At 40.6% G+C, this 26,200-nt stretch overlaps 1 protein-coding gene and 1 long non-coding RNA gene across 2 annotated transcripts in view; one reads left to right on the top strand and one right to left on the bottom strand.

Annotated features, from left to right (window-relative positions):
* EFEMP1 (EGF containing fibulin extracellular matrix protein 1) overlaps positions 1–25,406 on the top strand; it is a 50,559-nt gene extending 25,153 nt beyond the window's left edge. The window contains exons 5-11 of the mRNA XM_010706355.3: positions 9,799–9,921; positions 13,428–13,547; positions 15,884–16,003; positions 17,388–17,507; positions 21,881–22,004; positions 22,123–22,318; positions 24,191–25,406. Coding sequence (XP_010704657.1) covers positions 9,799–9,921; positions 13,428–13,547; positions 15,884–16,003; positions 17,388–17,507; positions 21,881–22,004; positions 22,123–22,318; positions 24,191–24,349 — 962 coding nt within the window. The 3' untranslated portion in view covers positions 24,350–25,406. The remainder of the gene's footprint in view (positions 1–9,798; positions 9,922–13,427; positions 13,548–15,883; positions 16,004–17,387; positions 17,508–21,880; positions 22,005–22,122; positions 22,319–24,190) is intronic.
* On the bottom strand, positions 448–3,606 carry LOC116216267. Its single transcript, XR_004158715.1, has 3 exons — positions 2,726–3,606; positions 1,182–1,220; positions 448–678 (listed from the first exon to the last, which is right to left on the bottom strand). It is a non-coding gene; the product is annotated as an uncharacterized LOC116216267 (long non-coding RNA).
* Positions 25,407–26,200: the final 794 nt, after the last annotated feature.

Below are 26,200 nucleotides of genomic sequence, written 5' to 3' on the forward strand. Positions count from 1 at the left end.
AAATGTATTGGTCATCATGGGTGGGTGATCCTCACTTAGGCAGGCATGAACCGAAACGCACAAGTCAGTCCTCTAGCACAAAATCACAAGAAAGCAACAGCAGGAAATACTCTACTGAAAGTAAAAATAAGCTTTTGCAATGTAAGTCAAAAAGTTTACCATTATGACAGCTTACATTTTGAAGCACTCTGGGATTCGCAGATGCATTGCACTGAGTTATTGGATTCAACTTGAAAGCAAGTACACCCCCATTGGTGGCCCCAGAAAAATACAAGTTTTAAATGGACGTAGATCAAAACCATGAAATATTTGCCTTTCTGATGAACAGAGAGACTAATATTTAACGATTTGTTCTTCTGTTGGGGAAAAAAAAGTATTCTTCCCTTTGAGTGGCTTTAAACATATGTTACACCTGTGTCGTCGTTATTTTCAAAAATATGTGTTGATGTGTCATGGGTAGAAAATTCTGTTGATTCTTGGCAGTAGTTTTTGTGGCCTTGTATTAGACAAATATTAGCCATACTACTTTTAATTGTAATAATCATTTTAATTATTGTCATTTGAACGGTGCTTGCTTCACTTAATAACCTGTGGTTGTGGCTTGATATCAAAGTATGTCCTTTTAGCAGAGCACAGTCCTACAGGTCTGGATGAGCCATGGCTTGTACTGGTAGGGGCCTGGAAAAAAAATATACAGCACAGTGTAGAAGTTATTGTTTAAATTATAGTACAGCATTAGGTTTTCAACTTCCCATGCCATTTCCAGCATGGACAGCTACTGTGCAGAAAGCAAAGGAACAGAATATCTGTTTGGGTACTAATTCAAGCTGGAATTAGGAAGAATTTCTTCTCCAAAAGAGTGATGAGGCAGTGGCACAGCTGCTCAGGGAGGTGGTGGAGTCACTGTCCCTGGAGGTGTTAAAGAACTGTGGAGATGTGGCACTCAGGGACATGGTCAGTGGGCACAGTGGGTGAGGGTTGGCGGTTGGACTGGATGATCTCAGAGGTCTTTTCCAATCTTAATGAGCCTATGATTCTGTGATCTTCTTACCTCTGAAGAACTGTCTCAAACTTAATAATTACAACTATTTTGTTACGTTACAGATAGCAAAAACATTCTGCATGCAGCATCTCACTGTCAATTATAGTCAAATATAATCTCAGAATCAAAAGCAATTTACCTTTGGCTGTGGAGTTTGCAGACCGCATGGCATACTCTTCTAGAGAAGGAATTACAGATTGAGGCAAAGTGGAGAAGAAAGGAAGTAATGCATCAGTTCAAAGCTTCATTCATTTTTTTTCTTTTCAGCTGCCTGCCACTCCCCAAGCAAACATGTGGGGGATGTTCTAGTGCTGAAAGCTGTGGCTCATCCTTTATTTAGCTATTCTATGTGAGAAGTCAATTCAGTTTGGACATACCAGAGACAATACATAATTGTGACAAAATACTGCAGTCCAGACTTGATTATTACAGCTTGATCCTTTGTTAACTCTGTTGAGTAAACAGGGGAAGGATGCTTCTCTTGTACCTTCATATTCATGAAATCACTATGGTTGGGTAACTTTCCCAAATTCATAGTAACTGCTGACACTTTTTCAGTCACAAGATAGAAATTATAGAAGGAACTATGAAGTTGCACCACATTAGGTTGTTTTTTTTCCATACTTTCTGCATTAATAGTTTGTATTACTTCTATTCTGTTATACCGTGATGCCCAGTAGTACTAGAAGACAAATCTACAAGGAGTTCACTTTGCTGTAGTCACAAATATGCGAGAGAACGTTTCAGCTTACCAGAAGAAGTTACACCATTTTCATGAAAATCATTTTAATTTAAACATTCTACCTCACTTATTTGCCTAAGTGTAGGTCTTGGCTCCTGCTTATATTTTTCTTGTGCAAACAAGCATTTGTGCAGGTTACCTTCGCTCAACTGTGAAAGCTCGTTACCAGGGCAATCAGTCCAATATACTTAACATGAAAGAGCCAAAGGAAAATTTAAAAGGAAGGAGAAAAAAAACAGCAATAAAAGGGGAGTTTATGGGCTGCTACAGTGTTATAGAGAATTATAGACGCTACCTCATGACACCACTGGATAGTGATTGCACTGTTACAGTACAAGTCTCTGGTATTAGTAGGTTCTGCCACTCCAGAAGTGAGAAATTCCTCCAAATATTTAGTCTCTTGGTACCTACCGACCTGATGGTATGAAACAGATTTTCTGCTGGTATTTACCACCACAAAACACAGCCTCCCAACGCCAATGAGTTAAAAGTTGTCTGGGCATTCAGCCCAGATGAATAACATCCCAAATGTTGAAGGAAGTAGCAAGGGAAATAGAAAAGCCTTTGACAGAAATTGTTGATAGCTTGCTAGGGCTGGGGAGGGAACCAGGGAATTTGGAGGTTGCTAATGTTGTTCCTATGTGTAAGAAAGGATCAGGGAGGATCCAGGAAACGACATAGCAGTGAGCTTGGCTTCAGTTGCAAGAACAATATAAGAAACATAAATAAGGGACCGAATACTTAATTTGGTACAATAAAGTAAGCCATGCTAATGGGAGAGGTTTAGTGGTCTAATTTCTTCAAATATTTTACCCTTACCTGGTCATTTCTGAGAAATACTAATACAAAGTATCTAACAGGGAGAGAAGGAAAGGTAATGAAAGGGATGAAAAGTGAAAGGTATTACAGAAACCTGAAGTTAAGTAAGCTGTCCAAGATACCTTCGAGGCTGTGCAGATCGTTGTATGTCTAATATCAGACTCACTGGTGCCATTGCTTCTGTGGGAGGCAATGTTTTTGGTTCAGCTGTATCTATTAGAAAAATAGACTGAGTCATTTTCTGGTCTCACTCATACTGAGAATTCAGAAAATTTAAACTGATTAACCAAAATATTTATCATTTACATTCAAAACATTGAGAACAGCTTCACTGAAGTCAGTGACAAGTGCAACACTGACATGGTTGGAGTTATTCTGGGTTTAGGTTTGTATAAACCATTCAGGAGCTGCTCCACTGGTGCTGCTCAGCAGGGACAGAAGAAAGAATTTGAATCCTGTAAGGTCACTAGCCCCCCTTCTTGATCTGCTGTAATATTCTGCTTGCAGGGTTGCTACAGACCAGAATAGAGAAAGGGACCCACGGGCATTTTCTGGCTGTTACGAACACATGAATATGCAAACAGAGCAGGAAAACAGTGTAGTAAACTGCAGTGTGTTGAGAACCAGAGAGCAGCAAGCCAAGCACTGCAGTCCCAAGAGTAAGGCACATATGAGTTAGTTCAGAACACAGCTAGGTACGAGCTAGAGGAGTAGAGATTTAAGAGGCTGAAATAAGACAAAGGGTAGTTTGGGTTGGACTTTTTCTACAAAAGTACTGGTGAAATGCATCTTGTGAATTTATGTACTTCTCATAAAGATATGAAGAAAATTACAGAGATTAAGCTGTTGCGTAAGTGAGCAAGCAGCATGAGTCAGGGGGTTTGGGAAAAATGAGTCACAGCATGAAGGGAACCGAGCCAGGTTTGTAGCTCAGAATGAGACTAGGAAAGAATTTTATGGATACAGATAAGAGCCTGAGAGAATGGATTGCAGGGAAGAAGTAGAAAAACTAACTAGTTCTAAAACAGGGAACCATATACTAGATTTAGAGAAAGCTATAGCTAAAAAACAGGTCAAGCTAAATTTCTGTACACAACTAGTGGTTGAAATATAGAGCAGGCTGCCAAAGTCAGCAGTGGAAGGACATAATTGTGTAAATCACTGCAAGAGGCAGTGTGGGTACATTTTTGGAAAATGAGGGAATCACTGGGTATAGCTATTAGTGAGGCTTGTGGAATTAAAACTATGAAATGCAAGTTGGTTTATATATTGAAGGAATAGAAGAGCAAGCTCTGCTGCCCTTCATGGTTCTTGCATTATTTCTTTGGAGACTTCAAACAGCAGCCTTTGCAAATCAGTGTCATCTTAGTCAGTAGATGGTTGTCAGTACGAAAGTCTTCTAAAATGAACCCTCCAGAAGAGTCCAGAAGATGATTGGAAAAGGCAGCATTTGTATTAGGATGAGTCATGGGAATCTGCTGGCCATAATTTTCTGATGGCCTGTTTACGAGGGTGGATGGTGATAGGACAAGGGGAAGTGGTTTTAAACTGAGACAGGGAAGGTTTAGGTTGGATATGAGGAGGAAGTTTTTCACCCAGATGGTGGTGAGGCACTGGAACAGGTTGCCCAAGGAGGCTGTGGATGCCCCATCCCTGCAGGCATTCAAGACCAGGCTGGATGTGGCTCTGGGCAGCCTGGGCTGCTGGTTGGTGACCTGCACACAGCAGGGGGTTGAATCTAAATGAGCATCGTGGTCCTTTTCAACCCAGGCCATTCTGTGATTCTATGATTCTATGATTTTCTATAAACACTTCCAGAAGAGCCATGTGGCTTGTATATAACTGAATGGAGAGAATGCTGTCCTTAAATGAAACATTCTTCTCTCCTTTCCCTGTTAACTCTGACTGTTTAAATTAATGTAAGGTTTTTATACAGCAGTAATCATTGCAATTTCTGTCACAGCATTCCCCAAGGATAAAGTACTGTACATCTTAGCACATTTTGGGAATGGTAACATTGGACTGAGAACAAGCCTGAGAACAAGCCTGAGAACAGAATGTGAGGTTCAGACAATTAAAGACTGTCACAATTCTTCTGTAAATTATGGCTGTCAGATAACTGAATTTTGCATTTCCTACTCTCCAAGAACTTGATTGTCAAACTGTAACATTCTGTCAAGTTAGTACTCTGGATACTGTAAGCAACATAGGGAAATTCAAGCACTCAGTCCCAACGCTTATTTAATAAAAATAAAACATTTTATGTTTACAGATAGATAGATAACTATTTAATGTAAAAATGCATCCCATAATAACAGCTTGCTGTCAATTAGGCTACAAGAAGGCTATGTAAATACTACAATGATCAAGACATTGAAGATAACCCAGCTCAGTTTTCAAATACACAGGATCTGCAAAAGGATTGTTAGAGAGGCTCAGTTTATTTCAGAGGAAATTGTGCAACTACTAGGCTGTGACTGCCCAAAGAATAATTGTCAGGGAATAGAATGGCATCAGCCACAACAGAATGTGTACTGGCTCAATGAGATAAGGCTGGGTAGCCTGGCTAATCAGAGACATGAAGAATTTCTTTGAAATATTTTGACTCTCAAGAGAATTAATTAAACCTCTATCACAAAATATGTATTTACATAAAAGCTCATGTTAGTACCCAAAGCCACCCAGCAGCATCCGACTCACAATGGCTTCCCATAAAGGCTTTAATACTCAAGGAGCAACAAGAGGTAGACATGAGCATGCTGTTTGCTCTGGCGTGGTTTGGAGAGCTCAGCTTCTTAGCCCTGCTCCTTGCTGTCATGGGCTCAGCTACTAAACCTTTTCAATCTCTTTTTGTCCTTTATGCAAGCATTAAGTAATCACAGCATCGATGTCAGAGTAATTATCTATTATTTGAGCAACATCTTAGACTCGGATACAGCGAGTTTAAGAATTCATCTATATTTCATCTGTTGCATGTATCAGTGATCAATTACAAATCAGATTGTTTAACAATTTAACACAAACCTACTGCTCTTGTTTATCTGTAGTGAACAGAGCAGCCTTGTAGTTGATTAGTTGAGACTAGAAAATATAAAGAAATAAAGAGTGATGCTAAGAGAAACTCATTTTCATTATGGGTTAACAATGTAATTTAAATTGCTTACCTGAGTGAGCAAATGTGTAATGTGTATAAATTAAATTTAAACAGAGTTGGTAAGGAATGAGTTTTCATGTACAGCTTACAAGATTCTCATGTGAGATTGGCATTTTCTGCTGTGGCATCAATTGCTGAAACACAGAAACAAACTTTGTCATGATGACACTAAATTTGGAAAAGAAGATGCAGAGGAAAGATGCTCAAGAATGAGCTTGTAAAAGCCCGTTATTTTCTTTCTAGATCTGTTTCTTATACTGCACTCATCACTGTGGTATCTTGAGTGCTTTCCAGTAGTGCATTAAGCAACATGACAAACATCTGTCACATGTTTGTTCTCTCACCCTCTCCCCAGAGAGACAAGTGTGTGCAGTGGAGTGTCTTGTTTTAATTTTTTAATTATTATAAATACACATGCACGTACACATGTTATTAAACATTCATGCTAGAGGAAAGGTCAAACAAATTTATCTTTCTCTTAGGATTAAAGCTGGTGAGCTCTGTGATGTTCTTATAGGAGTTTCTGTCACTGCCTTGCCCCAGCATGCTACGTCTTCACAATTGTCAAGTCAGTCTGGTCATGTGTGTCTGCAATAGGTGGAAACCAAAAGAATGGCTTCCCAGTACTTACCCTCATTTACTTTTCTTGTTGAAGGCCAGGGATTTTGTCAAGAAACATCAAATGGAATGATTTAAGGATTTAAGGAAAAACACATGCTTTGTGTAATCACGGTCTCATCCCAGTATTTATTGCATTTGATACAGATTAAAGTAGGGATTGATGCAGTTTCCAGATTGCTGTCAGTATCTGAGCGCACAGTGCAACTTACAACAAACAAGCTAGGAATCTAACAGATTGGAAAAGTCTGATTTAAACTGGAAAAACAAGTTCTTAAAATAGTGAAGACTTAGGAGTTACCAATTTTTGCACAGTAGGGACATAACTGACAGAATGATCTGAAAGCTTCAGATTAGAGTTCAGTCACACCCCAAGCAACTGCAGACAGTCTATCCGTACAAGAACTGTGAACAAAGTGGCAGCCTCAGGTCAGTACTGACAAGGCCAGTGTAACGTGGTGGTGTTTCACATCAGGGGGAAATGCATGTGTGTATATACGCTGTTCAGCAATGCTGGCACACTTGAGAAAAATGGTCCACCTCATCCCAAGCAGACCTCCAGCATGGATGTTGCTTCCTTTCTACAACTGCCACTCCCATATTGCTTGAACAACTTTCAGTGCAATTAGAAAAAATGAATGTTTCTCTAGTGGAGGATGATTCAGGTCACCCTGATGCGCGCCAAGAAGCTCAGCATTTCTTTGGGCCTCACTGAGTGTAGATGCAGAGATCTGTGCAGCAACATCACTGCCAAATCCACCAATGCTTCTTTCTTTACTCCACAAGGGCTGGGCTGCCTCTGGTATCACACCAATACAATTCACATCTGGCACCACTTCCAACACTGAAATCTTCACACACTTGCTCACCCTTTTGTATCAATCACAATAGTAGACGTAGCTGTAATTATTGCAATACTAAAGATTTCAGAACTAAATGTTCTAGCACTGGAAGCTTCCTAGCATAATTGCCTGTTGTCCCCTCCCACAGTATTTTCCTAGAAGCACTTATGAAAAATGATCCTTAGGCTACCAATTAATTTCCCTTAATATTACCGAGTCCTTCGCACAGATGTGAGCAGGACTGCTCTAAGCATGGCAGCCTCCTGTCCACCTTCACCTCTCATCTTAAGCAGTTCAGTAAATATGTAGTTGAAACCACACACACACACAAAAAAAAAAAACAACAAAAAGAGCATTGGGGTTCTCAAGGAACTCTTGAGTACTTTTCCCCCTGTGCCTCTTTACCTAGCTTTCCTAGTGACTATCTCAAAAGAAAAAGAAAAAAGCCATCCAGAAAAATCATCCAAGATAGTGAAAAGTACCATGATAGTGCATAGCAACAACAGTAATAAAATCCACCAATACGATGCCATGTATTAATGGGCATTTTCACAACGCGTAGAAGTCAGGCAAGACATACATGCCCACTCACTGTGAGCTGCAGCCCATTTCAGGGCACTGACTGAAATAAGAAGCTTAGGAGAGCTCTAAGGGGTTCCTTGAAATAAACCTCAAGAAAAGGTCCTTCTTGTAAACACAGATCTTTGTGGCCATAGCGTCAAACCCTCCAACAGTTTCCAACTGGGGAGGAGGTTAGCAGGCAAACAGAACTTTTCAATGATTGTTTTTCTTTCAAACTGAACTTACCATTGGGACAGAAATCAAAGACCCCGAGCGCATAAGTCAATCTAGTTTGTTTTGTTTTAGCTGAGTAGCTTATTATTCCATAGAAAAATAAACTCAGTGGAAATCGAACCAGGGATGCAAGTGACTGCACAAGGACTTCATGCATTTTAACTAATCCACCTTAAAAGCTCGCTCATGTTAAGTTCACTCATACACGAGCTTCCTATGGATCCAACCAATTTTCTCTGTTCCACAACAGGGTGCATATTTCAGAAGGGTTTAATCTGTATGAGTATTATAGCCATTTTATTCTCATCTTCTGTAGAAGCTAGGGGTGCATGCAAAGCGTAGCAAATTCCCTGCAAAGACTTGCACTGCATCCACTCTGCTTTGGCTCGAGTGGTAAATGATGTGTCAGGTTGGTGTGAGGCAGCCACATCTTGTCCCTGCAAATCTTTACACCTGAGAATGTGCTTTTCAGCTGCCACTAGAGAACAAAGCAGTCAGCAAGGCCTGCACCAGCACAGCAGTACTGTGCCGAAATGCAAAGAGCTGATGGAAAGGGACTTCATTTTTCCTGTCAGATTGAAAAATATAAATGTATATGTAAAGTATTCGGACATTAGGGGAAAGGGCAAACACTGAGAGTTAATTCAAACTGTTGATGGTTTATTTTTATTGAATCTTGTGGTCAAAATTGTTTTCATTTGCGATGTGAAAGAATCCATCATTTTTTCCAAAGCACCACCCAGAATCTGCCACTGGTGATGTTCTAACGTCCCAAGTGCCTATACAAATAGAGAGGTCAGCTGAGATTTGTAAACTAGAGATCATAAGTTTTAAGGAATTTGTTTATTCAGCCTCGAGTCTCCAAATTGTGTACAATGCCAAAATTAAAAGTCTTTTCACTGTACTGTGTCAGGTTACAATAAAAAGCTCTCTAATGCTGTGGGTGTTCAGATGAGAAAATAAAATTGCAGTTCCATTTTAAGCAAGCTGTTTGTCAGCACATGCACTTTAATTGCATGTAAGTACCTCCAGCAGTTACAACAAATAGGCAAAGTCAGAATGTTTTTATACTTGTATAAGCCTGTGTTTAGTGTGAATGAAAAGCTGCCTGAATTACACAGAAAAGTATTGGTCGAGTCTTTGCATTTTTAAAATGCAGAATGCTGGAATACAAACAGACGTGCTCCATTTCCAAATACTCAACCAGATTGACTGAATTAAGGGAATCTTCATGGGAATGACAAGAGGCAGATCTCTTCCTGATGAGAAGGCCACCACATACCAAGTTCCAAGTCCCTCTCAAAAATGTGGAGCATGGGAACCATGCAAAAAAAAAAGATCACCAGAGTCCTTTATAACATTAGCAAAATATTTCTACATCTAATTCTTGAGAAAGAGCTGAGCTACTTTTGTTGAAGTTTTCTGGAGTAGTTCAGCATGGGAAAAAAAAAAAAAGCCAAATGGGTAAAGCAGCATAGAGCTTCAAGACACATTCAGAAAGTTTTATAATGGTAAGCCCAAATAATAATGCTATATCAAAAAAAAAAAAAACCTTAAGATTATTTTAAGTAATTATATCTGGAAATATTTTCACATGTGAAAACAGTGAGAAATGTGATCAGAGTTTATATCCTACAAATGGAATAAGCTTTGAGATCCCATCTTTGGAGTATCTGAACTTTGCTGGCCTCATTTGTAGATAGCTTGAAAATAGGTAAAACATTTCAGCAGGTTAAATACTTTGAGTAAGCTTTGTCACTAACATCATATTTGCTTTTTTCTAAAGATATAGATGAATGTGCTACAGGAACTCACAACTGTAGAGCTGACCAAGTGTGTGTCAATCTCAGAGGGTCCTTCAGCTGCCAGTGTCCTCCAGGTTATCAGAAACGAGGGGAACAGTGCGTTGGTAAGTCTTCCTCTGGCCTAAATTATTTTCTTTCATTACTTGAAGTTGCAACCTCTTATAATAAAACACATGGGTAAAAAAGCTGTGTATTTTTGAAATGCAGTGGAATAATCACTTTATCAAAATAATTAATCACTAAAACATGTAACTAGAAACTATTTTGAGTGTAATCAACACTTGGAATTGAACTTCACAAGATTAAGTTTCTTAATAGTTACCATTGTGTTTATTATTTGTATTGGGGCATTGCCTAACGTCCCAGATACAGTCATAAGTCTATGATAGCAGCAAGCTAAGGCATGTCTTTCCACTGACCTCAGTGAGATTTGATTCCAGATCTGCAGGACAAAGCACTACCTTCACACGGACCTAATCCCTGCTCTGCAGAGCCCCCATGCACAGTCTGTTTTATGAGTATAAATGAAAGAGATGGAAACTCTGAATGCAAGCATACGATATTTGCAACTTATAAACCACTGTGCTTTATTCCTTGGGCCAAAATAAATCATCGGCACCTCTGGGACCTATACAAGTATAGCATTAAATTAAATCCAAGTGCAGCATAAACACTGCATCTTTCCTATTCCATCCTCATCTGGGGACGTTATGCAAAAGTGCCATTACTCTGTTCCTGCAGTCCTCCGTCAGCCTGTAGCACCTCTTTAATCATGGTTTCAATGGATGAAATGCTGTTATAGGCGCTCCAGTCCTAAGCCTTAGTTCTGTCGAGAGATATTAAAAACAACTGTGAAGTAGGAGAATCAACTGTATACATCATGAGGTGACATTCAGGATTGCTTCTTGTAAGTCACAAGACTGGTTTTATGCAGCCTAAGAGAAAATGGTTCTTTGGGCCACAGCAAAGCAGGAACAGATCGTGTTTTCCTCTTTTTCTTCATGTTAAGGGTCTTGAACTTGAAAAAGTTTATGGAAATAGTTTTGGCTCTTCCAAAAAGGCTGTAGGTAGCCACTGCCTACCAAGGGCTGCAGGAAGGACTCTGGAGAAGCTTCAGTACGCTTCCAGTCTAACTGAAATCTCTGGCCATGGCTTTTCTCAGGGGTTCTGAGCTGAGGGCTATAGAAATCAACCCCCCGAATCTTTTCTAAAGGTATGCATCAGGCTCTTAACTGACAAATTGGTGTAAACACAGATGTGTCTGATATTTCTCAGTTCTCTGTGCAAAAGGAGGATGAATAGTTTGGGAGTGCAGGCACAAGAATAGTTTTGACAGCCCACTGATAAATACATAAAGTTTTAAATAGATGGGTTTTATCTAATTTTTTTGAGAAATACAGAACTGCTGTGCAGTAGCACTTTTAATATAATGGCCCAGGACACTACTTGAAAGCCTTACAGGACATAAATTACAGAACTCAAAGCAGTATGATAAACCCATATATCTGTGCATGAATCCATTTATGCATCTAAATCTACACTTAAAGCTGTCTGGAAAGTGAGATTTCCCTTCTCTTATTTAGGTCAAAAGCAAGAACAACACCTGTGTTACATATTACACACTGACCTAAATTATAAGTACATTGCTGCACTTAGTACTGTCAGCAATTCAGAATAAAGCCTGTCTTTGGGGATATTTTTTTTTATTTTTATTTTTAACAACTTAGCCAGAAAATGTTCTTGATAGAGGTTCTCCATATGGGAGGAAATGTTTCTTTCAAATTTGAACAAAAATTTTCCAGACTTCTTTGGCCTCAAGTTAGAGGAAGAAAAGGACTGACTTCTAACCATTCATCATTTCTTTTATATATTACATTATTTTATTTTAAGAATTTGGTTGTTCACTTACTGCAAAATTAGTCTTTCCTGAAGCACAGGACTGCAGATAGAGTGAATTGTACTCCAGCATGACTTCAAACAGAAGATTTGGCAGCACTGGGTAGATTATGCTTTGCACTTAGATCGATGTGGAGCTGATGAGCACGAGAGCCTTACTCTGCAAGGAAAACTCCCACTGAATTGGAGTGTGATCCTGGAAGCATTTCCATGTGGAAATACAGTGCCTAAAATGCAAAGCATCGCTTATACACCTATATCGTTCAGTCTTTCAACAGCAAATTGTAGAGCTTAGTCCTGTAACTTCAGGGATGTGAGATCTGCTGTACCTCCCCATTTATTCCATTTCTGCTTCAGAATTTCCCTGCAACAAAAGAGCTGTGGCAGCAACCCCTGCTGCACGGATAGCCAGGGATTTTCCAGTGTAAGCCTTTTCATTCAAACTCATCCAGAACTAAGATTAGCTCCTGACAGAGGATGCAAAATGGACAAAGGAGTTAACTTCTAATGATTATTTTTTGACTCCATATTAAAACAACCACTTTTCTCGTAATAAAAATAAAAAAAAAACAAAACAACCACTTGGCCTCTTTTTAAACACAACTATGGTGGAAACAGCTGGAGGTAGGAAACTCAAGATCCGGCATGGTTATGGGAAGTGTCTTTCTTTGTTCCAGTGAAAACTGGTCTTATTTGTCTGAGCACTGAGCCTTTGAAATCTCCCGTTGTGTACGTAGAGAACAGGCGTGGGTTTCTCTACCAGGCTCAAGCGGGCCATAACTGAAGACAACTTCTGCACGATCAGCATTGCAACATAGCTGAAAAATCAATTTGCAGCCAAAAAGGCAGGATCTCCTCCAGAGCGTAAAGAAACCTTCTAAAATGCAGAGAGGTAAAAGAATGGGCTGCTGCGCGGTTTGTGTGGTTTGCAGGTGAAAAGCCTGCTCCAATGCACATTAGGAATGCTGAAGCTTTGAAAGGCAGTCTGCTCCACCTCACAACCAGGGCTAATTTGCAGGGAGAGCCTAGGGAAAGAGAATGCTGCCTGGGATAGCAGCAGCTCCAGCCTTGCTCAGCCCCAGAGCGCAGCCAGAAGGTGCAGTGCTGCTGTATGCAGAGGTATGCAGGAGGGGAAAGGGAGTGAGAGCAGCCCCTCGGGAAGCCAGCCAGTTTCTGGGGGATCCCTGTGGAAGCACAGCCATCTGTTTCCTTTTCAGGGCCACTAATCATCTGTCCTCACAGGGAAAATTTGGACTCTTTTCCTAACAGGGCTGAAAAGATTTAGTGTATGCTAAGTGTGCTGCATGAGAATTTTTGGATAAAAAAAAAAGAGCCATGAGTTTCAGTCACTGTGTTGGTCAGTATTGTGCATGATTATGGGACATTTTGGGTTTTGAAAAGCTGAATGAAACATTCTGGGTTCTGCCTATACAAAATAACAAATACAGCCAGTACTGTGGAACTGAATAAGAAATAAAATTGGCATATGTACTGATAGTAGTGGCTGGGAGACAATCAGTGAAGCAGACTTTAAAAGTTAATGAAAAGGAAGGGTAAAGCAGCGTGCCCATTGAGATCTGTGGAAGCTATATCTAGCCCACATAAGCTTTTTTCTGCTTTTAATCAAGTTCATTTAACTTTACAGTTGAGTAACACAGCAGCTGTGAATGTCTGTGATTCCATTCAAACTAATTTCTCTTTTTTGCTCACTCAGATATAGACGAATGCACCCTGCCTCCCTATTGCCACCATCGATGCGTAAACACTCCTGGTTCCTATTACTGCCAGTGCAATGCTGGCTTCCAGCTGGCATCCAACAACCACACCTGTGTAGGTAAGAACTTCTTTACACGCACTTACATGTAAGCTCACTTGGTAGAGACAAACACCGACACAGGACTTGCCGTGATTGCAATTTAATTGCCTTTATCCCAGCTTACTAAAGGAAAAAAAATACCAACCAGCACATCACACTAGTTGCTGTAGCGAGAGGCTGTCCTGAATCATAAGATCTGCTGTAAAAGAATTAGAGATCATAATAATAAAAAGGAAAATACAGCTGCTGAAGTACAAGGTACTGAATAAGTTTATATTAGGTATACGTACTTGAGAGAAGAATGCTATTTCTTAAGCAAAACTGTTAATTTTCCAGGATTTAAAGACACATTTCTCAGTAAGAGTACTGAAAGACAAAAGTGTTGTTGAAAATATCCATACAGAATAAAACTTGCGTTGCCATGGTGGTAATTTTTGTTCTTTGTTTTTATTTCATGTTTTGGAACAAGACTAGGTAGGAAGTCAGGAGATTGCTTTTCTCTGATTTGGGCTAAGAAACATAAATGGTCATACTGAACCTGAGCAAAGTTTTGCTTAGCCCAATGTTCCTTCTCCAAAATTCCAAATAAGGCTTTAGGGAAGAGAGTAGGAAATAAGTAAGTAGCCTTCCATGTTCCTAGTACTGAATAAGCAGTAAGTGTGGTTTGTGTTCCCTTTTTTCTTAGCAATTTTTTTTTTTCATGCAACATTATCTTGGATCTGAAATTCTGGCCCCTTGGCTGTTGACTTTAACACAACTGAGTTCTCAGCTAGGAAGAGAAAGAATGAGAATGGCTCTGAAAATCAAGAGATTGGTGATGGAGAAGGCTGGAAGTTCTCCCTGGCTCAATACACACATGCACAGGCACACTGCACGGCACTGCAGTGACAGAGGCTTTCATTGCTTTCCACCAAATAATAGGATAAATATTGCATGTGGACTTAACATAATCAGGTGACAAGTTGTTACTCATCTGACCCTTTCCGTGGCTCAAATTCAAGCTGTTTTCTTTCAATTACAAATCCGTATGACAGCTCCAAGTTTGCTAGGTGCTTCACCAAGAAGTCCCTCCTGACTCTTGCTGGCCTCCCAGCCTAATAAGTCATATTCCCACCAGGAAAGGTAAAGTGAATCTTAACAAGAAAATCTGTAAAAGAATGGCTGCTGCATCAAGGCAGACTCTCACATCTGCAACAGTCATCTGGCAGAAGTGATACTTTGCAGCTGTACTGATCACATTTGTCTTACAACTTTTCGCATATATTGAAAGTGGGTCAATATTTCTTGGAAGGGAAACAAACGGAATTGTGGCTTTGGCTTGCTTATTTATTCCTTCTGGTAGCGTTGTCATGATGTACGTTCTTCTCACTGCTGCCAGAAACCAAATGAAGGGAGGAAAAAAAGCGTGGTAGTCAGTTCTCCCCTATTAATTCATTGTCAGGTCCAGCAGGATCATATAGCTAATTAATATTCTCCTCATTGGTTTAGTTCTCATGAATGCCTTGTCTTTTGCTGGGTTGGTGTTTTGTTTTTTGCAGTTTTATTGGTTGTTTCTGTAGGTGACTGTTGCTGACTCGTATAAGCGCTTGCAAAAGCTAGGAATTCAAAAATTGTTTACGGTGCAGCTCTCTACTAACGATTACAGCTGATGAACACAAATATGAATGGAAAATATGCAGGAAAGAAACACAAGGGAAAATAAGGAAGCAACAAAGAAGCAACAATTAGTCATCAGCCTATAAAAATAAGCACTACAAATTGCAAACGTGATTACACTTCTATAAACCTCCCATTTAAATTGCTTCTCTTCCCATATTGCAGTGTTCTCACATATATCCTTCGGATGGCACATCATGGAAAATCTAGCCTAGAAACATACCTTCCCCCTGTATGGTCTAGGCCTTAGAGCTCTGCAAAATTGTACTGGCCTAAAAGGCTCATGCTGTAATTGTAATGGTATTTCAAAGAACAAATTTAAGGAGTAATAAATAGCTCCAATCTTAACCACCACATGCTGAGAGGTCTTATCAGTATGTGTTCCTTATATCAATTATTTATAGACTTGGCATTTTATACCTGAAAAAAAGACACTGGAATGTGGAGTTTAACAGCCACACTAAACATTATTGGAATAATTCAGTACACATTCGGATAACTCTCATTCCTGGAAAAATACTCTTTTTTTCTACATGGAATGTAAGGCATAGATTTGACACTGTTCCAGGGACTGCAGGTCTGTAGTGATGTAGTCAGCTGAGCTCCGGCTAAGCAATAGACCCAGACTAAGGACTGACCCACTTCATCAGCCTAATTACTGGGTACAGAAGATAAAGATCTGCAATTTTTCCTTTCAGACATAAATGAATGTGATGCCAATAACCCGTGTGCACAACAGTGTTACAATATACTGGGTTCTTTCATCTGTCAGTGTAACCCAGGATTTGAGTTAAGTAGTGACAGAATCAACTGCGAAGGTAAGCGACGTTTTTCTTTTCTTGGAAGAGCAGTCACTTTGGATTGATTTTCCCAGAATTCTCCCTGTGAACTAAGGGGTAGAATTCAAGTGGAAACATACTGCGGGTGTGTTTCATTGCCAAAAACCTTGAGTTGACGTTTTTCCTTTGATGTTGCAAATATTGTTGCTGATACACACCTTCGTGGCTGCAGCTTAATTCAGGTATGTGTAGGTATGGCTGGCTGTCTTTAATAGTAAGGGCAAAACAGGACAGACATCACTACTGTTCAGATCACAGCTGGGGAGAATAAGGCTTCACAAGCACTTGAACTGTGTGTGGTCTAATGCTGATGGCCATTAAATGAATTGGAAAGGAATGAAAACCAAAAAACAGTTGAAATTCTGAGTGCTGTTAGGTTCCTCAGAAAAGAAAAACCTTAAATTTTTGATTGTAGGGAAACAACAATTGGGCTTTTGAGGCGCTTTCAAGCCTGTGTATACAAACAGCGTGTCTCCTGATGATTATACAATCAACACTTTATTTCCTCTGCCAGAGCCTCCGCAGGGGTCCTCTAATTTCCTTTTGGACACAGGATGATCTCACTCTTAAGGCCCATATCCCTTCTACCAGTCTGTGAGCCAAAGAGGTCTTTTTGGTTTACCACTGCCCTCCTAAACAAGCCAGCAGAGCTATTACAGATGCTTCCTCTCCAAACTTCTTAAGCTACTTTACTTGCAAGCAAACAGAACAGGGAGCAGCAAGAATGCAGCCTTCAGGATAATCCCTGACAAAAGTCGAGAGCTGGGTTCAAATCTGAGGTACTGGGAGGGTGTTACAGTGTTTTCCAAGCCATTCCCTTGGTTTAATTTCATTTCTAGGCAATGACATACGGTGCTTAAATCAGTGTCATAGTACAACTCTCTGGCAAGGGGCTGATGGTTACACAAGGATTAAAAGAAGAAAAGAAAGGTTATATCTCAAATATTATTTGAAGACAAAAAAGAGGCCTTGCCCTCCTTCCCAAAAGACTGCTCCTTTAGGATAGCACACAAATACAAAGGCAACATTTTTTACTATGCTAGCTTATCTCACATTTGCTTTTTGTGGAAGCTGTCATTTTCTAGGATAAAAGAACTGTAGATTCTCACTCCAGTATTCCCAAACTACTTCTGAAGTCTTAGTTTAGCTTCCTCAAATAAATGTATTTCTCAGTTTTGAGAGTGTGCAATAACACAAGTAAAACTAGACCTTCAGTTTCCAACTTCAAGGTGTCATTTCAGAGTCCTTGACAGCTTATCCTTTAAAACAACTTCACTGTTTCTTCTCTTAGAAACAGCAACTAGCTAATGTATTTAAGAAAGGTAGATGTCAAAAAAATAACCCAAAGTTCTGCTCCCTGCAGATACTGATGAGTGCAGAACTTCAAGTTACATATGTCAATATCAGTGTGTGAATGAACCAGGAAAATTCTCCTGTGTCTGCCCTGAAGGTTACCAGGTAGTAGGAGGCAGGACATGTCAAGGTAAGTGCCTCTATCTTAACACTCTCAATTCTGCATTGTTAGTAACATCGCTTCACACGAGAGTAAGAATGCTTGCTGTCTAAGTATTTATGTTTTATGGCATTATAATCATGCTCACAAATGATTTGTTGATGTATTTGATGACCAATTGTATATCTGATATTCTTTTTATGTGAATCCTTCAACCCAAACTCTAAATTCCTCAGATGCTTAGGAAAAAAAAATGAATTTTTGCAGCTCTGAGGTAAAACTTGTCTTGGATGTCCAGGTTATGAATCTAAGTTCCAGAGATAGATATCTGATAAAAAATCAGGCCATTTATTACAGACACTAGGCATTGCTTTAAACCATGTTTCTTTTTATAGAGGTTCCTAAGTGCAGCCAGAACAGAAATGAAAGATACGTTCTGATAACAGACAGGAAAAAAAGAAAAAAAAAAAAGAGCAAGAACTTTGAGCAGCTGGTTTTGTGTTTAGAAAATAAACGTTCTGGTCAGTCGTTCAGTTCTGGTTAGGTGCCACCACATTGCTAGGATTATAGTTCTGAAGTTTGTTTTTCTCACAGGTACTGTATTACATTTATTATTTGCAATTTCTTCCAAAATACTGAAGAACGATTTTATCTTTGTAATCCTGAACCTGATTTAACAAACTTTATTTCTAGAAATAGGTGTGCTAATTGTCAGAAGGGGATGAGGGAAAGAACTCAAATTTATGAAAGTGCTGTAAGGCGGTGGGTTGTGTTTTTTTTCTGTTCTTATTGTTTTGTTCTAGAGTTCCAACTAATTTCCTAGAAACATAGAATGGCTGGGGTTGAAAGGGACCTCAAGGATCATCAGGTTCAAACCCCCCTGCTGCAGGCAGGGTTGCCAGCCACTAGATGAAGCACTTTTACCAGGCTGCCCAGGGCCCCATCCAACCTGACCTTGAACACCTCCAGGGATGGGGCATCCACAACCTCTCTGGGCAGCCTGTGCCAGCACCTCCCCATCCTCTCAGTGAAAAACTTCCCCCGACATCTAATCTACATCTTCCCTCCTTTAGCTAAAAACCATTCCCCCTTGTCCTATCACTATTTACCCATGTAAAAAGTTTCTTTCCTTCCTATTTATAATTTCCCTTTAACTATTGGAAGGCTGCAGTGAGGTCTCCCTGGAGCCTTTGTTCTCCAAGCTGAACAAGCCCACCTCCCTCAGCCTGTCTTCTTAGGAGAGGTGCTCCAGCCTTTAGATCATCCTCATGGCCCTCCTCTGGATCCTCTCAAAAGCTCAATGTCTTTCCTGTGCTGGGAGTTCCACACTTGGACACAGTACTGCAGATGGGCCTTACAAGGGTAGAGTAGAGAGGAGCAATCACCTGCCTCACCCTCCTGGCCACCTCTCTTCTGATGCAGCCCAGGACCAGGGCCTGTAAGTCCTTCTCAGCAAGGCTACTCTCAAGTTCTCCCAGTCCGCATCTATATCTGGAATTACTCCAACCTTAGCACAAAATCTTGTACATTGCTTTGTTGAACCTCATTAGGTTCACACAGGCCGACTTTTTGAGTTTTTCAAGGTCTCTCTGGGCAGCATCTCTTCCTTCTGCTCTATCAGCTGCACCACTCAGCTTGGTGTCACTTGCTCAGGGTGCGCTTGCTCCATCATCTATGTCACTGTCCTAAGACAGACCCCTAGAGGACACTGCTCATCACCAGCCTCTACCTGGACATAGAACCATTCGCCACAACACTCTGGTTGCAGTCTTCCAACTAATTCCTTATCCATTAAATAGTCCACCCTTCAAATCTGAATCTCTCCAATTTAGAGATAAGGATGTGGTAGGAGAGTGTGTCAAAGGCCTTTCACAAGTCCTGGTAGATGACGTCAGTTGCCCTTCCTTTGTCCATCAGTGCCATCATTCCAACATAGAAGACCAGCAGATTGGTCAGGCACGACCTTCTCTTGATGAAGCCATGCTGGCCGCCTCAGAACACCTTCTTTTCCTTCATGTGCCTTAACATGTCTTCCAGGAGGATCTGCTCCATGATCTTCCCAGGTACAGAGGTGAGGCTTACCAGCCTCCTTCCTCCCTTTCTTGTAAATAGGAGTGATGTTTCCCTTTTTCAAGTTCCTGGGGACATTACAGCCATGACTTTTAAAATATGATGGAAAGTAGTTCTGCAAGCACATCAGCCAGCTCCCTTTGGACCCTGGCATGCATGTTGTCCAGCCCCATAGACCTGTACACATTCAGTCTCATGAGGCACTCTCAGACTTTGTCCTTACAGCAGAGGTGAGTTTGTTCCCCCAGCTCCAACCAAGAGTTTCAGGGATGGGAGAAATATGAGAATCCTGGCTGCCAGTAAAGACTGAAGCAAAGGACTCATTGAGTGCCTCAGTCTTCTCCACATCTCTTGTAGCTAGTTCTCCTTTCTCATTTATCAGAGGAGGCACACTCTCCTTGGCCTCTCTTCTGACCCCTCTTAACTTGCCTATCCCTTCTAGAAAGCTCATAGCCCTCAATGGCAGTATTCCAGTTATGCAAACCATCCCTCCGTGTTTCTGTGATAGCAGTAAGATCATAGTTTTCCAAGTGCACATGGTTTCCAACTCCTCCTGCTTATTTCCCACGCTTCTTGCATTGGTTTAGGGGCACTTCAGTTGGGTTTTCAGACTCATTGCCTTCCTAAAGGAGCCTTCCCACAAACCTCCAGGACAAATCTGAGCTTTTCTCCAACAGCTTCCTAAAGCGACAGCATTCCCTGGTTCTCTGTAACTCAGCAGTACACCTCCTCCCCCAGCAGCTGTAGCTTAAAGCCCTGCTGATGAAGCCAGCCAGCTTGCTTCCTAGTATATCCTTGCCTTCTTGATCAGTTCTGTACTATCCCACATCAACATTCCTGGTTTGGCAAAGGTGCATCCTAGATCATAGAACCCATAGCCTTTGGTGTGACACCACTCACACAGTCATCATTCAAGTGGTCTGTTCTCCTTCTGCCTGGATCCCAGTTTCCAGCTGGGAGGACTGAGGAGAACACTGCCTCCGCTCCTGATCCCTTCAACATCTTCCCAAGGCACATAAAGTCTTTTTTGATATATTTTAATTTCCCAGTCACAGCTTTGTGTGACCCAGCTTGAAAGTCCAGGAGAGGACAGTGGTCCTCCAGCTTTATCACAGTCAGTATCTTCTTCCTGATGTCCCGAATGCGAGCCCCCAGAAGGCATCAAACCTCCAGAGAGGTTATCTGGGCAGCAGATGGATGCCTCGGTGCCTCTCAGCAAAAATCCCCAAGTGCTAAGACCTTTTGCCTTTTTTAGCAGCACTGGTCACAACTCAGGTCCTCAGTTGGACCTTTTTAATGTGATCACCTCTTTCTGGTTCTCAGCTGCTATCCATACCTTCTTCCTTCTCCCACACCACAGCCTGAAATCTATTAGCTAGTGGGACTTCAGGAGCAAGAGGAGAAGACTCCTTTTGCCCTGAGCAGAGACAAATGTCCAGTCACTGTCACCTGCACAAGTTCACCCCCTGTCAGGTGGGAAGCCAGCTTATCTTATTCCCCTAGCTGGACCACAGGACAGGGCTGTCTGTCTGTCCATGCCACTGTGCCACAGCAGGCATCCATCTCTCTCTCAGACTGGAATTTCTTTTCATTTCTAAGAAGAGCAGCTGATACAGAGCATCTTAGGGCAGTTGGACCATCTTTAATAAAAAAAAGCATCTGTGTCTTCAAAGAGATTATATTTGAATAACCCCTTCTTGAGGCTGGGTTAATTTCAGGAGAGCATTTGAGTGACAGTGGTTGGGTTCTGGCAATGACAAGTTGACAGAACATTAATAGAACACAAGTCTGATTGTCTCCATATCCATTCAAGGTTATTTTCCAGGGGGGAGGGGAGGGGGAAAGGAAGCACTGCTTCACACAAAAATAAACAAGACTTCATAATTTCTTTCAGAGCTATTTTTGTTGAAATGTAACCATTTAATGGGCATTTCAGCTAGACCATGAAAACCAGGCAATTAGAAGTGAGGTCCTGCAAAAAGCATGAAGTCACAAAGCCTCTATCTTCTTCCTTTAGGATGTCCTATGCTAGAAAATGATTCATTGCTAACTTGGAATTCAGTATTTCTACAGTTGCATTATTGATAGTGTGACTCCTGTGTTTCTTTAGTCAACAAAAAATGTTTAGAATTAACATGCATTTAACAAATATGTTCCATGTCTGCATAGGGAAATGCTTTATAGCCAGGCACCAGAAAAGCAGGTAAAGAAAACAGAAATCTTGAGTTTCAACAGAAAAGCAGGTGGCTTGTTTGGTGGTTGTTGCTTTGTGTGTTTGTTTTTGCATCAAACTCATTTCTTCTGCTTTGACCGTTCCTTTTCCTTCCTCCTAGACATAAATGAGTGTGAGACTACTAATGAATGCAGAGAGGATGAAATTTGCTGGAATTACCATGGAGGATTTCGTTGTTACCCAATAAACCCTTGTCAAGAGCCCTATGTCCTCACATCTGAGAAGTAAGAGAAAGACAGACACGTTTTTAGGGTTCTCCACATCAGGCAGCATGACCAGATTTGGCAGAACGCAAGTACTGTTTGTTTGCTGCTATCAAAGTCATCCACTTTTGTTTTTCAGCCGCTGTGTCTGCCCCGTATCAAACACCATCTGCCGAGAGCTGCCCTACTCCGTGGTGTACAAATACATGAGCATCCGCTCAGACAGAACAGTGCCTTCTGACATCTTCCAGATTCAGGCAACCACTATTTATCCTAATACTATTAACACGTTCCGGATCAAGTCAGGAAACGAAAATGGAGAATTTTACCTGAGAGTGAGTATTGGTAGAGCGGGATATGAAAGCCTCTAGTGCTGCCAGGGAGTTACAGTGTTCCTGTAAGAGCAGTATCAGAGCACATGCAGCTCATCAGCTTCTTAATAGCTCCTTATTAAGTGTGCTTGCTTTACAAATTTCAAGCCTTTACCTGCTCTGCCCAACAGCTCTATAAACTGAGAATCAAACAGTTCAAGTGACTGCAGCACAGGTAACCACCATGGATATTTAGCGAGTGATACTCACACAAAATTCAAAATGCCTCTATGATCTTTTCAGTCCATACTGACATCCCACCTGTATATATTCAGAAGAGAACCATAAAAAAATGCAGAAGGCATTTAGTGAGTATTCTTTTTCTCCACAAAAGAAATTAAGTCAGGAAATAGCTCGGGTTGGGGCACTGGTTCCAAGAGAGAGAAATTCAAATGTGCAGCAAAGTCTATATTGGGAGATACTTTTTTCTTACAGTGCTGCAACTATTTCAGGAAACCACAGAAGTTTAAATGACTTAGGACAGCAGTATTTCCTGTTGGTATAATGCATTCAAGTAGATTACAAATGAATGAAACTACCATCTACTTTAAGATTTTTTGAAAGGAATCTAATTTTTTTGGATATTTCATATATTTATAAATTCCTGGAAAATCCTTTTTCCATTATGTGGCTTTATACTCAGTAAAAAAAAGCATCAGCACTGAAAACAAGCCAGAACGTTATTAATTAGAACGTTTTCATTTATTTTTCTTAAAATATGAGGATTAGAGTGTACTAATAATACAGCAGAAGAATACTAATACAGTGTTGCCTGTTTACATCAAGATAGGAACAAGCATCTCCTCACTTGTGCCTAACTTAATCTGGTATACCTATAACTCAGTGCTCTTCCCTGGATTTATTACACATCAAAAACCCATACCTACCTCCAAAGTATTAACTGTTGTTTTAAGAAAAAAAAGACAGCTCTTAAGTACGAGTTCATTCTAGGTAAGGAGAGACTCCAGTCTAGCCTGCAGATTGACTTTGAAACTGAATTCCAATCTTCTGTTGCCACCCAACAAGAAATCACGGGGTTTAAATAAGGAAGCTTGTGTTTATTCCTGACAGAGTGCTGTGGTAAATAGAGTTCTCTCTTAGAAATTATTCCTGTTGTTTCAGTGAAGCTTGCAGAAGGTCTCTGATGCAGCACATGGATTCATTTGTCTAATCTACTTGGTTCACATGGGGAGCAAAATACAGTAGGTAAAGAGGAAGATGAGTTTCCCCCCTTTACCATCTGTAAATTAAGAAGCCTTTCACCATACTGATGGCATGCCATCTTTTGGTCGGGTCATCAAAGTCTCCTTCCCTAGCAGCAAGACCCCAGGCTGGAAAGAACTTTGGGTGGAGTAGGAGGCAGTGAGGCACGCTTGCTGCAAGAACTCCCAGTGTTTATGGGGTACACAGCTTCTGCTGAAGTATGAGCCATAGTGCAGTTTCCCTCCACGGAATAAGCTGCATCACTGTTAAATACATTAGGTTTCTCTACTTGTTCTTCATATATCTTAAAAGCTGATAGATGGAGATAAAACAAAAACCATCCTGGGATAGATTACCACTTTCCAGGTCCTGTAGGGGACTCAGCATAACCAGGAACAGATTTTGTAGCGCAGTTTATTCCTCCAAGCCCCAGTCAGGTAAAGCTTTCCCTCCAGCAAGGCCAGGTGTGAGATTAGTCACGGCCATTTAAAAGTGTTTAAATAATACTTGCATTGTGCATCTCCGTGCTGAGACGGAGCATTTTTATGGTGTAGTAACGCAAGCAGTCCCTGGACACAGCTAGAGAATCACTTAAGATTCGACTGAATTGAACTTTTTTTTCCCTTCTTTCAGCAAACAAGCGCCGTAAGTGCAATGCTGGTGCTGGTGAAATCGCTCTCGGGGCCAAGAGAACACATTGTGGATCTGGAGATGCTAACAGTCAACAGTTTGAATTACCGTACAAGCTCAGTGTTAAGATTAACAATAATAGTGGGACCTTATGCATTTTAGTGGTTTTCAATAACCCTTCACTGGCACTTAAAGCAGCCAAAGAATATTATCTTAAAGAAAGCACTTACTATTTTATTTATAGATTTTACTCTTTTTTTTTTTTTATATATATTTGTTTAGTAAGTTGATATCCTTAACCCACACATTACACCTGTAATTCAAAATTAGTAGATGTGTTCCATAGTATAACATGGGCATTGTCACTTTCTGTATAAAGATTTAAATCTTTTTATTACCTTACTTGGCCTAGATGCATAGTACTTTTGTATGAGAACTGTACGTTCATGCTATCCTGTAAAACTTCACACACCCTTCATAGCCAAATAGGTCACACAATTCAGAGGTGATCTTGAATTGTTCTTGTTTAAAATTCTAATGCAGCTACACTGACAATCTCAAAGGCAAAGAATTGTATTATGGATGATACACAAAGTAATGGTTCTCTGATAAGCTAAATATATTTCTTTGTAACTAACTTTATAGCAAAAGATAACAGTTAATAAGAATCTATTCCTGTAGACATTTATGTGCTATCACTTGTTTTTTTCTGATCTGGTTTGGGGGGTAAAGTTGCATTGTGAGAAGTGTTTCGCATCGGGTTTTTACATGCAGATTGTGTTAACCATACCACGGAATAACATTCTGCTCTCTCCAAGAGAAACAGGCCATCGTAAGAGCATTTCTCCTACAACGCAAAACTCCAAGTGGAAAATCGCCGCGCTGGGCACACACTTTCTCCCGAGAACACTGTTGGTAGTTACTGGCTAGAGGGATACAGCATTTTCAGACAGAAGCTAACGTGCTATTTTTCCAGAAATACTATGTTGTATACTACAAACCGAGCATATTTGCTTGTTAAGTTATATCATATATTTTTCAAGCACTGTCCTGTTCTTGCTCTTACAACTCAGATGTGTCATGTACAGTGTGCATAAAATTTATTTCTAATTCAAGAACTAATAGCATCTTTTGTAATATGTAAAATCTTATTTCCTGTTCAAAATGTAGTAGTTAATCCTTTGATGTACAAAATTTTTAATAAAGTTCTCTTACCATAGTGTGTTTAGTCTATTTTGAGAAAGTCCTAGCCCACATTAGAGGGCCGAACGCTCACTACTATTAGTTCTGTAGGGAAAGAAAGGCACAGAAGATGTCACGTCATAGAGTGACCTGGCAAACTAAAGACACCATTCCTTTGTGGAAGGACAGTCATTACCTACTGAGTCCTACTGACATTTTAAAAAGCCATACCAACACGTTAGTTGCTGGCCTAAAGTAAAAAGCTTCCTTTCTACTCAACATCTTCCACTGAAAATTTGTGAACACTGTATTTATTGGATACAAAATCCTCCTGTGCTGCAGACCCACATATTCAGACTTTTTCAGTGGTTCTGTTACCCTCGGTGATGGCTTTTCAGGGGAAAATGCCCAGAGAGAAGCAGCGAGCATGGCTGGAGGATATAGCATTCAGAGATCCTGGGACACACAGCAGCAGAACTGCCTCCAAGATACAGCTTGGAATTGGCCACAACTCTGCTCTGCTTTGGGACAGCACAGCCCCCACACTCAGACAAATTGCAGAGCAGGACCCCATTACCCAATGATCGTTCCTTCAGGCATTCATTTGTGGCTTTAAGTAAATACTTCATTTGCCAGTGGGGTCAGAGTACATGTTTGTGGCACAGGCCAGAAAAATAAACAGCGCTGGCACAGGCCGCGCTGCCATTGCCTGGGGCCCAGGGCTGTGGGATGAGCACACAGGTAGTCTTCATAAACCTCTGCAAACCAGGCTCACCAATACAAACCCAGTCACTTCAGAGAGGGGTTTAATCTCTTTTCCACGGTGAAAAC

Source organism: Meleagris gallopavo, chromosome 2 (genome assembly GCF_000146605.3).
Source record: "Meleagris gallopavo isolate NT-WF06-2002-E0010 breed Aviagen turkey brand Nicholas breeding stock chromosome 2, Turkey_5.1, whole genome shotgun sequence".
Classification (NCBI taxonomy): Eukaryota; Metazoa; Chordata; class Aves; order Galliformes; family Phasianidae; genus Meleagris; species Meleagris gallopavo.